General features: G+C 40.6%; 1 protein-coding gene across 1 annotated transcript in view; it reads right to left on the reverse strand.

Moving 5' to 3' along the window:
* The window catches only part of EPG5 (ectopic P-granules 5 autophagy tethering factor), a 59,312-nt gene that overhangs the window by 25,300 nt on the left and 20,164 nt on the right, over positions 1-13,848 (reverse strand). The window contains exons 15-25 of the mRNA XM_056324678.1: positions 12,801-12,920; positions 10,971-11,230; positions 9,228-9,368; positions 8,350-8,494; positions 7,304-7,501; positions 6,198-6,308; positions 5,337-5,456; positions 3,617-3,783; positions 3,190-3,417; positions 1,253-1,376; positions 226-367 (exon numbers count right to left, since the gene is read on the reverse strand). Of these exons, the coding sequence (XP_056180653.1) occupies positions 226-367; positions 1,253-1,376; positions 3,190-3,417; positions 3,617-3,783; positions 5,337-5,456; positions 6,198-6,308; positions 7,304-7,501; positions 8,350-8,494; positions 9,228-9,368; positions 10,971-11,230; positions 12,801-12,920 (1,756 nt within the window). The remainder of the gene's footprint in view (positions 1-225; positions 368-1,252; positions 1,377-3,189; positions 3,418-3,616; positions 3,784-5,336; positions 5,457-6,197; positions 6,309-7,303; positions 7,502-8,349; positions 8,495-9,227; positions 9,369-10,970; positions 11,231-12,800; positions 12,921-13,848) is intronic.

Raw genomic sequence — 13,848 nt, forward strand, 5'->3', positions numbered from 1 at the left:
TTCTATGATGTGGCAAACTAAGCCAAAATCATCAATGCTAGCTTCTCGCGTGAGCATCTTAGTGAGAACACCACTGAAACTTCATGCAAATACTACACCCATGGAAAACAGACTATGTTATCATCTTTATTCCCAGACATCATTAGGTTCCTGAAGAAAACAGGGCTTTAACATGCTAATCATTCTTTCTGGCCCAGTTTCACTAACAATATTCTTATCTCTTACCTAAAAAAGGGTTGGTGAAATCTGTTCGCCCTGTAGAAATACAGATTGTATGTGATTCAAGCTGAACTCGAAACCAAAGCTTTAGAGCTTCCTGAAACTCATGGTGTATGAGTTCAACATTGACATACTCCATCCACAAATCCTGAAGCACAAAAGAATTACATTATCATTCCCATTTTAGTCAGTACCATATACTATACATCCATTCCAGTAGCTGGGGAACTCAAATAAGCACATAAAAGTAGACCCTGCAGGTTTAAGTCATAGGGAAATTATTACTAGGTGAAAAAAAAAGTATACTGAAGAGCTGCAGAATTACTATCACATATACAGATAAGCTACTGAAAAGTATTTGTGACAGAAGAAATCTGACAAGCACATACGGCATAATTTCTAACAAATAAGAGAGAAAGGGTACAGATGATTAAAACAGATGAAACAAAGATAGTCCAAACATAGTGGCATGATTAACTGTAGTCAGGCTAAAGCAGGCTGCCATCTCCAGTAGTCACATACACTGAAGGAATAAAAACTAAGCAGGCATGAGGAAACACCCTTTCAAAATCTCCCCTCTCACAGGGGTTTTTTAGTTATACTAACTCTTTGGGCTTACTGCACAGAGTACTACACACTTCTCACCCATTCGCTTATATTTGAACCTGACACATTACAGACTACCAGTATGAGATTTCAGTTTCCAGTCTTTTGGCATTTAAAGTTCAAACTTCAGTAAAATTTTCTTAGAATACAGCAAGAATTACAGAAGAGTACGGAATAAGTACTGTGTTCTCATTAAGACATGCAAAAAATCTACTCACTATTTCTCAACATGTTTCTCAAATATAAAGGCAGGCGGTTTGGGACTGCACAGGATTTTTAGGAAAAAAATTAGAGCTGTGAAGATATCGTACATGCTGTATGCATATTAAAGACCAGTGACACCAAGTCTCTCACTACTTTAGAGGACCCATTTTAACAAGAGACATGAATTTTGGATCCCAGATTGCCAGTGCCATTAGCATTTCACCTGTTGATTCTGCATGACTTTAGCCAGTCTATGTGCATCATACTGCTTCGGTAAAGAAGGAATGTATGTGTCTCCTTCCTGGAAACTCTCTTCTTCCAACCACAGAATAAAAGTGTTACAAAGCCTGAGAAGAAAACAAAAAAGGAAAAACACACAACAATGTGAACTTCGTCTGCAGAGCAAGTATTACACAGCAGTCTCATTCTGGGGTTCAGAGTTAAGGCAATAAATAATGCCACTGGGTGACAAGGCTCAAAACGTAGGTGTTTCAGACGCCTTGTGACTAGCAAGTCAGCAAGTGTCAAAGACCATCAGTGGAAAGAAGTTATTTAGAAAAACATGAGGGGCAATAACAAAGAACATCAGGACAAATTCTGAAAAGGAAAACATTTGTGCAAGTTAGCACATGACACAGGACTGGAATAGTCTCTCATGTCAGGGAATCTCAACCTCAACCCCATTCAAAAGACCAAAAGAAAAATCAGTACATTTGAGCAAGTCTGGCTTCCCACCCCATGACTTCTCTAGAGTTTCTGCTACAAAAGGCCAAACCTGAGCTGAGTTACATCTTTTAATTTCCCTTCAGACTAATTCATGGCTAGGCGATTCTCATTTCCTTCTCTGTTAACACTGTACTTTAATATAAATATACCTCTTTTTTCAACTGGCATTGTTCTACTGAGTGGTACCCTTTCTATGATCATACCATTCAAGCTTTCCTGACAAGAACTAGAATGCCACTATATCTTCACACTGGTATTAAATACCACTAGCAAACTGCTGTTTTCTGTATAGTGTCATTAGTGAAAAAAATGGAAGTAGTCTAGTTCCAGGAGTCAGACGTCATGAACTCTACGAATATTTTCCCTCCTGTCTAGGTGGTCATTAAACTTCCCAAGCATAATATTTACTTGGCTGTAGAACAGTCTGGTTTTATGTTGGAGTGGGGAACTCCTTTGAAATGAAAGATTGACAATATTAATCAAGTTTCACCCAGTGAGCATCTCTGGGTAATTTTTCCACAAATGACCAGGGAGGATGTATGATGTCCCTTGTTTGTTTGTACAGCGCCTACTGATTGAAGTGGGTGGGAAGAACTTAAGCTCAGAACCCACGCGCCCATACCCTCTGAATGAAGGACTCTTTTCGAAGAATCCTTTCAACTAGTTTCTGGGAATATGTAGATACTGTCATACTGCAAACATTTAAGGTAGACTTGTCAGACCAAAAGCCTCCGCGTAACAGAATCACGGACTTCTGAAAAGCATAGTGACAGTTTCAGTGTGCATGAAATACGAAGCTCTTAAGTTATCACCCCTTACACAAGTGAGCGCTCACCAGCTGCGTCGCGGTGACCATGCCCATCTCCTCAGTCTATTCCAAGACAAGGAAACAGTTTTGGGCTAACATTTTGGTTAAGCTTTGGTATCACTTTCTAGCTGGCACAGAGACCACTTGTCACAACTCAACTTTAACATGTTAACGGGGTAAGCCACACCAATGGACTCGTGTGTTGAAGTCCCCAGTAAACTCCCTGATGAAGTAATCTTACTAAGACATAAATTTAGACCCTGGTTTGTAACAAACAGGTGTATACACACAAAGGAGCATTTCACACTTATAGCTAATGATGTACATACTCACCAGGCATGTCTAAACAACAAGTATTTTACCATCATGGGAATATAATTAATTAAAAAGCAAAGCTCTCTCCTAAGGGGAGCAACAACTCTATCAACAATGTTTTATTTTTAGCAGTAAAATCATCACCCTCTCAAACAAAACAAGTTGTGTCAACAGTCGAACGGATTTGACCCCAGCTATGCATGTAACAACTGCCTGCGGTACATCCAGGTCAGCCAAGCTTTGCATCTCCCACAGCTAAGGCTGTGCTTTAGTAGTTAGTAAGTAAGACTGAACCGGGCAGACTTTTTTACCTGACAAGTTCCTTATGCAGTTCTGGTGAAGTCAGGTAATCTGGTGAGCAGCTTGCCTTCTCTGGTGATCTGTCACTGCCCTCTGCGGGACTCTCCACTCTTAGTGCTTTACTGGCAGCGTGGTGGAAGTCTGCTACCTCTGTTAAGCGCTGCTTCATTTCATTTAGTAAGTTAACATGAGTTGCACTCTGGAAAAAACGTCTTCCAATACAGCCATCTACAGGTAATCTAAAAATTAACAAAAAAGCACAACAAAGCCTTGTTGCAAGTGTCAAATGAGCATCTCTGCAAATAAATCCATTCTGTAAAGCAGCTGCTGGTACCCACTGCTTTCAGCTGCAGCCTTAGTGTGAAGCACTTAATCTCACCTGCAGTGCAAACTTACTAGTGCTTGCTAATGTACTAGAACCCTTATGATCACACTCACCCATACTGTGGTCCTGGTCGGTGAAGGTAAAGGAAGAAGAACTTCTGCCAGATTAGCGGCATGAGAGGGTGATCAGCGGGGGTAGCAAGGGCCTGGTGAGCCCAGCGGTAAATCATCAGCCTCTGAAGGGAAGGCACAATGGGCAGCTTCAGCTGGGTCTGTGCTTTCTGCAGAAAGAACATTTTCAGACAAGTGTTCTGCTGCAGTTCCCTGTAACAGATTCTCACAGGTTAACTTAACAGATTAACACAACTACAAAGAAGAAAACTTCAGAAACATTAGAGGCCTTAGAGGAAGAGCTGCCCAGCTCATGGTTATGCTGGACAGCTGTTAGACAGCAGTGCTACACCTCTGATGCTTAAAAAAGTGTGACACTTCTGCGAGGCAAGGCCAACATATGGACCATTGGTATTAATTACAGTTAATTGCCATTCTCCCTCACAGAGTTAAGGTGTTCCTGATTGACATCACTGGTCTTGTGGGAGTCTGAGAACAAAGCAACAGCAAAGCACACTGCATGTTCCAACCAGCAAAAAATAAGTCTTAAGCCATATGAGAACACAGAATTCTATAGTGTTACTTTTAGCTTTTTCCAAGACTACATTACATACAGCCCTAGTGAAAAATCTAAAACATAAAAAAGTAATGTGAAGAAAGAATACATAAGGAAAAAAAACTTCCTTTTGCAAAAGCAGACAAAGGCAAAGCAATGTATGAGCAGCAGCATGCCATGTTAGCAACACAGAACACTACTCCAACAGACCCACTAAATCATTAAGAAGTCACACACCAAGCTTCCACAGATTGTGCCTGAAGCAGGGGAACAAGAGGCTTTTCCAAGTTCCCAGGTCTCAGCACAGACCCTGGCAGTACCTCAGTCCCCTCACTAGACCTCTAGAACCCTCAGCACCCTCTCCCACACACTAACTACATACCATCTCATTGTTTTCCAGCTAAATGAAGGCGTACAAGCCAAGGCAAAAACATTCTCCAGACTAGCCTCCAAGGATGCAAGACATTACCAGTCTGGACACAGCCCAGGCAAACCTATTTCCATAGAGCTTCCCGACCACCTTCCTCATTAAAACATACTGTAACAGCTGCGATGAAGGATTGGCCAAAAGTTACACTTTGACTCTAGACATCTTTGGTTTCCACTTGCTTCATTCCAGAATTTCTAACTGAATTTGGGCAAAGAACCTAGAAAATGCTGCAGCATGGCTTAAAACACACCCGACTAAGTGCCTTTTTAAGAGAGAGACCTAAGTAGTTCCGAAAGCCTTGAAAAATAATTCAGCAAATACAGAGAAAAGTCCAGTCTTCTGCAAAATTTAAATGATCTTAGAATGTTCTTCGAAATGTAGGCACATTTTCCCAGCGGTAAATTAAGAGTATCTGCATTGTCTCAGTGGTATAAAATCCACTGAAGACAGTGAGGCATTCAGATGACCCAGAAAATCATACAAGAGCACTAACTAGTGAAGTTTTCTGTAAATAATGATATATTAAAGAAGATATTTGCACAGTAGTTTCAAAATGTTCAACTCAAAATGTAAAGGAAAACTACCCTAAGGTATACTTTCTCCTGGAAAGCCAGATAAAGCAGTAGTTATGCTTTTATCCTGGGTTAGAAAAACTATGTAAGATCAAAATCAAACAATACAAGAGAACACTTCTCCAGTAGTGCTCTCCAACAAAAGCGGATGAACAGTTCTCTCACCTTCAAAGCTTGATCAGGAGTTAAAGCATTAACAACCAGCTCCCACTCCACAACTCTGCGAAGCTGTGAATCTTCTTCAAATATTGACTCCATATTTAACACCATCCATGAAAACCAGACCTGTGCAACACAGTAACAACAGAAACACTGATAAAGTGACAAGGGTAGGATCAAGAAGCTTGCTGTTTTCTTAAGAGGAATATGTCTTTGCCAGATTCTCGTTACCAAGCTGCAAAAGAAGCCCATACCACACACAAAAACCAGTTTCCTTCTTATCTACTTTAAAAATTCTCCTTTGTATTTTGTAAAATCTTGGGAAAGGAGGAGGAAACCATAGAGTTCTGGAGGCAACAACCTACTCAAACCCAGTAAAATAAGATCTCCTCTCTCCGACCTGGCACTACACATCTGCAGTTGAAGTACTGCAGGTTTTTTTCCTTTTTGCTCAAATGAGGAACTTTCTTAAGCAGACAGAAAGCAACTAGTATTCAAAATATTTATCAGAGACTGATCTAATAGAAAGTCAGGCTTCATGTACTTTCTCTCATTAAACATACTGAGAACAATTGAAGATTAAAAAAATCTGAACTAACAAATCCTATTATATAAATTCTTGGACACAGATCAGACAAACTCTCTGTGCAAAATGTCCATGTTCCCCTTAGTGTAATAAAGGCACAGCATTCTGTTCAGCTACATTAGGATTTTATCACAAGAAAACACACAAACACTGGGATAGGAAGGAAGAGGGAACAAGAGAAAATCTGCAAAAACCTGCCAAAGCAGGAAAACAAAAGCCACCTAGACACCTGTTTATTGCTTATCCCAGGGCTGTTCATACATCATCATTGTGCCACTTACCTGTGAGGAATTGGCATTGCCCTCAACAAAGGAAGGAGTCACATTGCTTGCCACGATCCAGCTGACAAGCGAAGACAGCAGACCTTTGTCACAATGATAGCCCAAAGCATTCTGCATGGAAACAGAAAACATTTGGGGGATGATTTACAAGCTACAGGTATGTCACTCAGCCTTCACCCAGGTTCCTTTCTGCCTCGTGTTGCTACTTCCCAACTTTAGCTCAGCCAGCTAGCACTGAAATGCCTGCTTATAGATTGTTACAGTGACAGTGTTGGTCTTTTCAGGAGAAGCAGCTCTGGTTTTGTGCTAAACACGCTATCAAACATTTGAAATGCTAAAACCAGAAAATACTGCAGAAGAATGGCTGCAGAAGCATGGCTTTAGAATCTCTGAAGACCTGCACAATCCAGGCCTGGTATCAGAATAGGCCTGCAATCAGAATTGTGTTGAAGTTGCTGTGCTGAAGGTAACAAGAAAGGTAGCCTTGAGCTACTCTTGAATCCTGAGACCAAGTCATTATGTTGTGCCAACAGGCCGTGGCTGTAACGAGCTACAGCTGCTGGGAAAGAGGTGCAGGGCCAAGAGAGATAGGGACCGTATGGGAAAATAGGGAGTAACAAACTACAAGGCTGAAGCACAGCAACACGATTAGCTACATGGATAGAATGCTTATTTCAGTCATGATAATTAGGGGTGTGAGAACCGCGCACGTTTAGAGACTACTAACCAATTCTATTTCTGCTTTACGAATATGCATGTGTATCGGTTCTATGTGAGTAGTGTTAGAAACTAATAAAGCTGAGCAGGATGCATAACTCATATTGAGAGTCTTCTTGACTCCAGCGAACCCTTCTTCCAACAAAATACTACGATAGAACTCATATGAATGAAACCTGTGTTCCAAATAGGTTTTAATAATAATGATTATTGAAATATCAGACATTACTCTTGGACCTACTCAGAAAGAGATCAGAAAACCCCATTATCACTCAGCATCACGAATGTTCTTGTTACATTTCAGGAAGATACATTCACACCAAAATTAGAATGAGTAACAGAACTGATTATTTATTCAATAGCCAGACCAATATACCACACCCATTTACCTTATGTTGTTGGTAAAGCAGCTTTTGTATACAGTCCTCCTGACTGTACTGAAAAGCAGCTTTACACAAGTCATCCAGCAAGAAGAGTGTTGCCTGGTCCCTGTGCCACAGCTGCTGGCTGGTGAGGAGCTGAGCCCAGAACTCCAGTACTGCAGCCGGCCCCACTCCATTTGGCTGGTCACTTAGGAAAATGTGCGTCTGCCAAATTGAACGGTAAAATTACTCAAGAGACTGCAGCTTCAATTGAAGTTTAAGAATTTATTGGTAAGTGTTTAACTTGCACAAGGCTATGGGCTTATCCTTTAAATAAATAATTCATAATAATGCTCTCTACACCCATGTAAAAACAGCCTTGTCATCTCCAAACTCCAAACTTTTGCAGATTCTGCAGCCTGGAGAGCCGAGCATCTTGCACAATCAGCAAACACAGATGCAAAAGTCGTAAGCGGGACCCCTGTGACCTGCAGACATAAATGGCACCTATTTCTGTAGCACAGCCTGATGTTCTTGCAAAAGGACTTCCCAGAGCAGGTCAGTTTTCCTTTAGTCCTTAACCCTGTCTAACATTAGCAGGCCTTGACTCTTGACCTCTTTGCAATTAGCAAAAAATACTACTATTCCTTAACATAGGAACATTTTATCATACCCCAGCCATAAATTAATGGACAAAAGCAAAGCTTTCAAACATTAATGTATCTGTTGCATTCCTCAACTAACACAAGCAAGAAAGTAGCACTGCATATCAACATTCCCTTTTTAGGCAGTTTTGACCAGGCATTAGAAAATAAGTTTTCCAAGAAGCCTGGAAAGCACATATTGTTGTTACATCCAGTGTCACAAGAGTTGCCAGATTTAGGCAAGTTTAAGCAGAAGTATTTCAGGAAAACAAATCCAACTATTCATGCTTGATGAAGGGTATTCTGTGGCTGCAGAAAAGCCAGATTCAGCATTCTTGCTAAGCTTAAACGCTAACTCAGTCAAAAAAGCCTACCTGTTTTTAAAAGAAAACTTTGCCCCCCCTCCCCGTTTTTGTATGGTCTTCTTACCTGTATCATACTACTGAGCAGCTTAACATTTTCTCCATAGCTCACTCCTGTCAAGTGCTGTGTAACTTTGTGGGTAACCTGCAGGGTCATGCCTTGAGGGACTCCACTATCCAGATGAAGGAACAGTCGGACATAAGATAAAAACCTAGGGATGTCAACAAATTAAAGTAATTCTAAAATTTCTCCTACTGTGTAATAGAAAGCAAGCCTGCTTCTAGAATATTTAAAACCAGCTCAGCAGCACTGGTGACACCAATACACAAGGTCTTTAATTCACAGCCATACTGTAGATTTAATTACTTCATTTTAACCAATTTATAGGCACAGTGTGAGTAGTTCATGGCAGACTAATTCATGGCAGCTCATCCGGACTGAATACAATTCTTGATCAACATCAGCACCCAAATCTAGCCCGAGAGTTGTCTGGGAGACTGGCAGGTGGTTCAAGTCAAAAGCCACCAGAGACCACACTATTAATTGACCACAACAGAGAGCTGAGGTCCAGCGCCTGAGAAAGCTCCCAGCCGTTGCCCAACTTACCCAGTAGACAAGCAGGCAATACCATTTTACTGTGTCACTTTCTCACCCATCTAAACACAACAACTACTTGCAAATACAGTTGTCTGAAGACCACTTCTGTGACACAGCATCAGCATCAGTGACAATTGTACATATGATGTCAGGACACACTTCCACTACTTCCTCAGCCAGAGTCAACATCAAAATATAACTCTGCAAGGAAACCAGATGTACTCCCCCATCATGTATCACATTCTCACTGGATGCAAAATCCAGAACGAAGCCTGACAAGTTTAACAGTTAAGATTAACTTTCATTGTTCTTTATCCATAAGTGTATTAGGAACATATAATGCTTACTGTTCATTCTTCAGGAGGTAATACTGGCAAGAGTAAAATAAGGGTAAAATTTTATCCAGCACATGGACCACTGTTCTCAGATATCTAGACTGGACGAGCACACCCAACAGACGGATCCCTTCAGCACAGAACTTCTCAACACTGTAAAGACAAAATAAGAAAGAAAGAAAGAAAACCACAATGACTATCAGTAGAAAGGGAAATAGGGTGTTGATTTTTATGTGAACTGAGATGCAAAGACATCCATATCTTTACACTTAATCTTTGAAATCCTAAACAGCTAAATACAGAGTTCTTTCTTCAGCTGTAGGAGTCATTCAATTGCTGACAGATTTGGTAAGTATTTGCTAACCTTCTGAGAGTTTGTGTCCTGTCTTCCAAAAATTACTGAAAATGAGGGTCTTCATCAAGTTTCAATCAATTTAAAGCTCAGTATTATTGCTTAACCTGGCCAATGAGCCTCCCTCTCCAGACAAAGCAAGAACCTAGAGAAGGAGTTTCCTATTTTCTAGCTTTGACATGTCATCAGGACAGATGATGCTCTGGACATCTTTCTTATCTAGACAGAGCTCAAAGGGTTTCCTTACAGTAGGTACTTAGCCATCTGCAGTCAGCGGAGATGAATCCTACCTTCACTGTCCAGAAAAATCACCACGACAACTTAGTTGTGCTCTGCATCAAGTTTTGCTAAATGAGAAGGGTTGCATGCTAGGAAAAGATGTAAAAAAATTAATCCTATGTCTATTCTGAGATCATGAAAATGAAATATTGTATTGTCACCAGCACAGAGTGCATGGCTTGGTTCTCCTGCACATTAACATAACTGACCTCACACCTCTGCATGTGGTAAATATTAGTCAGTGTTGCAGAGTGGCAGGGGGGAACCACTAAAAAAACCCAACACCCATAACATTTGCTTTCCATGCTCAAAGTCATGTAAAAATTCCTACTCTCAAACTACAATACCTTTGTATCAGCCTCAAACTACTCTAGTGTTTTGAAGAAGCACCTATGGATCTATGGCACAGCCTTAGCATCAAGCAATGGCTTGGGGAAGGAGAAAAAAGCCAAGACAGTTTCTCATTAAAGCATAACGCAACATCACATGCAGCAAATAATTCTGTGAAAAGTTTTAATAGAGAAGAGATAATTAAAAAGATCAGATTCAGGGAAAATAGACCTGGGAGAGACCGATTAACCTATCCATGGCTCTGCACCTTAATCAACTAGTACATTTGATTAAGTTCAAAAGCCCTACCTACAAACCAGCTTAAAACACTGGAAAAGCCTGTGTTGGAACACAGTCAGGACTAGGAGGTTCAGTATTAAGGTTATAAAGCTCTCTATCATTACAAGCATAAGTTGTTTTCCCTCCTCACTATGTTCTGAATGCTCTGCTGCATCCCTGCTTAAAGAAGTTACCTGTAGAACAATCCTCTCAATAAGTGTGGTTAAAGGTTATTCCTGTCCGTAGCAGTCACACTAAACCCTCAGTTTCAATTTTATTTCTAATGACTATTTTGACCCTAACATGCAGAAGGCAAAAAACAGTATTAGCAAGTCAAAGGAAAAGGCATGTTGCTTGCAACTACAGTCCCTGAAAGACTGCTCAACCCCTTGCATCAGAAGTCCTTTATTCTTTAAACATGCATAAAGCCATTAATAACCCTCAATTCATCGTTACGTATGCTGCTCAGCCACTGGGGCCGTCCATCCAAGGCAAACACGAAAAAGCACACTTACCTGTGACCTAGCGTGGTCATTGCCAGAGCCAGATAACAGCCAATAGGGATGTCTGCTTTAACAGCCTTCAGGAGAGGGTGAAGCACGACCGACTCAGTCATGTCGAGCACATTGTCAGACGCAAGGACTGCAAGCCAGCCGTGCTTCATGCTGCAGTCATTTCTGTGAAGCTTTAACCTCAAAATCAAACCCCATGCCCACTGATTAAAGGAAGTCTCTGGTGTTTCTCCATATCGAACAATGCTGGCTAAGTAGGAGACCTGGAACAAAGCAACAGGAACAGAAATGAGAGGAAGCACAACCATACCACAGCACATCTAGGATTTGGGTCAGCTTGGATGAGTTTCCTCTTCTATCACAACACCGTGACACGAGATCAGAGCAACAGTAGTCGATTTTCAGACACACCATGTAGCACCACCAATTAAGTTTATCAAGTCTATGTTTCTATGGCCTTCATTTCCACCTCACCACCACCACCCCAATCTCTTCTGGTAAAGGCTATCAATTTATACTGTTTGCCTGAAGTTTTTCAAGCTAGATACTGGTCTCAGATTAAATTTTATTTTTATGAAATTTATGAAACGAAAGTGCCACACTCAACCTTCAGTAAAGTTTAAGACTGCTATCAAAGGAAAAATAAAAAACTATATAGACAAAAATAACATCTGTCAATAAAAAGCCTAAAATCCGTCAGCCTCTCCTTAGGAAGACTGTGATGTGGACAGCAGTCTCTGCACTACGTACACGTGCCCATTGCAGTGAAGACCCTCTCTAGATCAGAAGGAATTATAAATCTCTGGGAAAAAAATATTGTATATGCTCTGACAGACAGTGTAAATTGCAGAGCCGGGGGGGGACAATTAAGATATTTCATCCTCTCCGAGCAGTGGTACAAGAACCTAAGCATTATTTTCTCTCAAGTTAAGAGTTACAAGCTTATGCAAGTCAGGACAGAATCACAATACATAATACAAGTGCCAATCAAGGCTGAGACAGGCTTAAAAAACCCCATCTAGCTGGCACAAGACAACAAACCATGATTAGGTAGTGCAGAGAAGCAAGTCAAAAAAGAGCAGAGACAATAAGGAACATGCAGAGTGTTGGAAGAAAAGACTGGGGGAAAAAGCACAGGGGAGGAGGGGAGGAGAAAGCACTGTACAAGAAGTACTGAAAAAACAAAAGCATGGCACAATGCTAAAAGCTCTGAAAAAATAAACAGAAGCATCTTGGATTGAATATCCAAATATGGGATTTTTAATCTTGATCCTTCTATTCTTCCATTCCCCTCCTGTAACTTGGAGCCATACTCTCTTCAGGCACCAGTGTGCAGTAAAATCAATATAATAAATGTCTGTAGGGTGTTCAAGTAACACAGCACTGATCACTGCTGAAAAGTTCCTAAAGAGATTAATACTGGAGTCTTCAAATAAGGTAAGCCTAAGAGCTGGAGACACAGGAAGGATGTCTCTTATGTTCACCAGTAATAATAAGCAGTCTTTCATTAAGCAAGTACTGGCCAACTCTGCATGAGTAAAGGATGCTTTGGAAGAACAGCTGGCAACTATGCAACTACAGGCTGGACAATAATGCAAACCTACAAGAGGGTCAAATTTAAAATGTCTATTTCTCATATAGATGTTCAATATAAGTCTAACATTATGTTTCAAATAGCTCTGTGGGTACAGGAATACTAAGAGTTGATATGTTCTAGTAGTATCAAGATAGCATAGCTTTTAAAAAGTAAAAAAAAAAAGGGGGCTTGGCCTGCAGTTTTTCCTGTCTCTCAGTGTCAATAAACTAAACTCTGTAGCTCTGAAGGAGGAATACCTGTTTTATGCTTTCAGAAAGCAGCCCAGTATATGGCTTCTGGGAGAGATATTTCTGGTATGCTTCCAGGACCATCAATGCAACTTCAGAATGGACAGCTGCATCCAGATGAAGAGCATCCTGTTAAAAAGAAGAATCGCATCACAAAACTTTGCCTCATTTAAAAGGTCTCTACATTACTGAGTTGCACTACAGAGAAATAAATCTTAATTTGAACAGCCAGAAAAACATTAAATATGATAATACCTAGGCAAAATCTTGGCCAGTAAGAAAAGTTTTAGCCCACCATTGAAAACTAATGAGCTCAGACCGGGCAATACAAAGCTCAACAGTTAGATTACTTCCAGAAAAGGATGACCATAATGACTTCTCATGTGCATTTTCTGAATTTATAGCAATCAACCCCAAGATCCATAGCTGGCATTTTAAATTAGATAGTACAGACACTGGAAATCTTGCCCTCAAAAACAAAATAAAACCAAAAAAATATATTACGGGGGGTTTTGGTATCAAAACACAGTAATTCTTCTTACCAGCTGCCACGTTAAAGGACTATTTTTCCCCATATCAAAGGGTACAGACATGACAATCATTGCACAGCAAAGACCTCACAGCTCATTTTCCCTACCATTCCTTTATTTTCACATGTCATCAAGAAAGAGGGAGAAAAAGTGAGGCAATCTTCATGAACAAGGATCAAGCACAGCAAAGACTTCAGTACAACCAATAGCACAGATTACAATGCTAAAACGGATCACTGAACTCAGGCAACAGGATTTCCCCCCCATCCAATCTATTTCTGTTTCTCTCTGAAAAAGCATTCACCCTCCACTGGTTCCTGAACTGATGGAGCTCTTAACCGACTCTATGGAGTATTTTCCAGTCATTTAAATAATGTTCAGAGCCTTGAAACCTCTAATTTAAATCACTAGTTGTCTTGTATTGTAAAACACATAACTGGATACCAGCCTGCAAACTACAGTCACACCAGTCTCATACACACTTCTTGAAGGACTTTTTGCAGCCACAGATACCTTAACCAAGTGAC

This window comes from Falco biarmicus, chromosome Z, assembly GCF_023638135.1.
Source record: "Falco biarmicus isolate bFalBia1 chromosome Z, bFalBia1.pri, whole genome shotgun sequence".
NCBI lineage: Eukaryota > Metazoa > Chordata > Aves > Falconiformes > Falconidae > Falco > Falco biarmicus.